This window comes from Cenococcum geophilum (assembly GCF_001692895.1).
Source record: "Cenococcum geophilum 1.58 unplaced genomic scaffold K441scaffold_20, whole genome shotgun sequence".
Taxonomy (NCBI): domain Eukaryota; kingdom Fungi; phylum Ascomycota; class Dothideomycetes; order Gloniales; family Gloniaceae; genus Cenococcum; species Cenococcum geophilum.
In genome coordinates, this window is record NW_027137578.1 from 538,790 (window position 1) to 541,324 (window position 2,535).

Here is a 2,535-nt window from a genome sequence, read left to right on the forward strand (position 1 = left end):
TATTACTATAACATCTTAATCTAGCTTATAAAGTTAATCTTATTCTTTATCTAACTCTTTAGTTCCTTTAAGTCCGCTTAACTCTAGCTCTTATAGCCAATAGCTTGCGCCGTACTTAGCGTCTTTATAAATTTGGTATATATTATTATAATAAAACGCAAAACTTTTAATTAAACATTCTTTTATTCCTTGCAGTATACTATCGTCCCTCTATACATATGTGCCTTCTACTAGTTTAGTTCCCTTTATTATATAGTAACTCTAACTATCTTTATAATCCTTTATAAAGTAACCTTGTTTCTTGCAATTTATATAAGCTCCGTCTTTAAACTACTAACTTTACTATAGAGTCCGCCTAAACGTCTTCTACTGCTAAGATTTTTAGTTTAGCCTTTACTCCTTAGTCTTATAATTACTAGATCCTTAACCTCTAGGTTTTTATAGTTTCTTACTTTATCTCTTATAGGTTTCTTTAGTACCGCTTAGGTCTATTAGCTTTGCGCCATACTATAGTTTCTAACTTAGCTTTAGTCGTTGCGTGCTTTACGTCTTATATAACTATAAAACTCTATTCTAGCCTCTCTTAGCCTATTCCCTTTAGTAGATCCAATTGTTAATCTTAATCGCTTAATCTATTAATTCCCTTAGGGTATCCGTATCTTCTATTAGAATAATTACGTCCTAGACTTTAGCCTTAAGTCCTTATTTATACTATGCTATAAGCGCCTTATTATTCCACTTAACTTATATAGCTAGCGTTTAGAACTATATTATATATTTAATTACTAAGGTTTATTACGTAATGTCTTAGAGTTTTCTTTCTACTATAGTTACTACCTCTAGATCTCTAAACATTTATATAAGTCGCTCTATAAATCCTTCCTAACTTAAGAATATAAACCGTACCTCCTAATTAGTAGTTGTTATTCTATTTACCTATATTTCTATAAGGTAAGGCTCGAACTACTTAAGTGCCCTCCCTAATAGGAATAGTCCCGCGTAAGCTATTCGATCTATAAGTATTAGCAGTTTCACTCCTTCTTGCGTAACCTTAAAGTGCATTTATATAAGAAATCCTTTAAGCTTTAACCTCTCTCCTAAGAATCTCTTAATTAAAGGTAACTTAATTTTTGCTGCCCCTATCCTGTTAATCCTTTATTTAAGCGTCGCATTGTTCTCTATTAACTAGTTAACTATCTCTTATAGTTGTTTAACTATCACAGGTTGTTGCAAGTTAGTATCTGCTATACTAGTGTCGCCTAACCTTGAAGTAGTTGCCGCCGTCGATAGCGTTATAGTAGCTGCTTTTAGTAGCATATTATTCGACTTATTAAAACCGTAACTAGGTAGTAATTATATAACGGAACCTTGTAGTAAGTACTACAATAGGCTTGTTAATAGGCTAGGTATATAGGTAATACAAGTAAGTTAACAACGTAATAATAACTAGTGGAGTAGTTGCCCAACAGATTAACTCCAATTATATTCTAAGAATTACTATAAGGAAGGAACTATCTAGGTAGGAACTAAGGGTCCTTAAATACACAACCGTACTTCTAAGAAATCCTTCTTATACGTAATGTATGTGTGCTCTATCTACTCTGTTATAGATCCTATAGATCACATAAATTATACAAATCACCTTACGTGACTTATACTACCATTTCTCGTCACATAGTTTTACCGGCTCCATCCTAGACCGTACCCGTATTAACTAACTAGCTTCTTCTAACTCTTCTCTAAGTAGTCGTAACATTGTACTTAAAGTGTCTGTAATAATAATATATCCTTCTAGCTATTAAATAAGCACTATAATCGGCCTCTTTCTTCTTTAAATTAAGCGAGATACCAAGCTTTTAAGGGCGTTAGTATAAATGTTATAGATCTATACGTTGTTAGAGTCTAAATACTTAAGTACTAGTCTACAATTTGGCATAAAAATTCCCGTCTACCTAGTTCTTAACTAATTAAAACACTAACTTAGGTAATCTAAATAAGGGTAATCTATATATAGATTATAGAATCTATAATAAGGCTATTAAATTCCCCATCTATTACCTTGGTTAGAAAGTAACTATATCCTTATAGTTAAATTAGTTATACCATTAGAAGATTAGTGGCTTTCCTAATTTAATTACTTGGTTTGTTAAGCGACAGAGACTTAATGCCGACTTTGGCGAACCCGGCCATTCTAACCCTAAGGAAGCCTTCTATTATAAGTGTAACTACTCTACCCCAAGTATTTTAACGCGAAAGAGGCTATTAGTATACTTTAATAGAGACTTTTGTAAAAAACACCGCTAAAGTATCCTTACTTAGTTAGTATTATTTGCCTTTATAAGATAAGGCAGAAATGTTATATTTTTATTAGGAAGCAAGGTTATGCGTAGAAATATTAAATTTACTATTTTTAAATTCTCTATATAGTTCTTAATAGTAACTTATCCCCTACCTATTACCTACTTTATCCCTAGTATTATACTCTATATTATACCCTGCATTATTATCCCCTATATTACCCACCTACTTTACCTA

At 31.8% G+C, this 2,535-nt stretch overlaps 1 protein-coding gene across 1 annotated transcript; it reads left to right on the plus strand.

Moving 5' to 3' along the window:
* Positions 1-2,109: 2,109 nt before the first annotated feature.
* K441DRAFT_559394 (uncharacterized protein) lies at positions 2,110-2,304 on the plus strand (the record flags this gene model as incomplete). Its single annotated transcript, XM_067643451.1, has 1 exon — positions 2,110-2,304. A coding segment is annotated over one exon (195 nt), but the record flags the coding sequence as incomplete, so codon positions are not given.
* Positions 2,305-2,535: the final 231 nt, after the last annotated feature.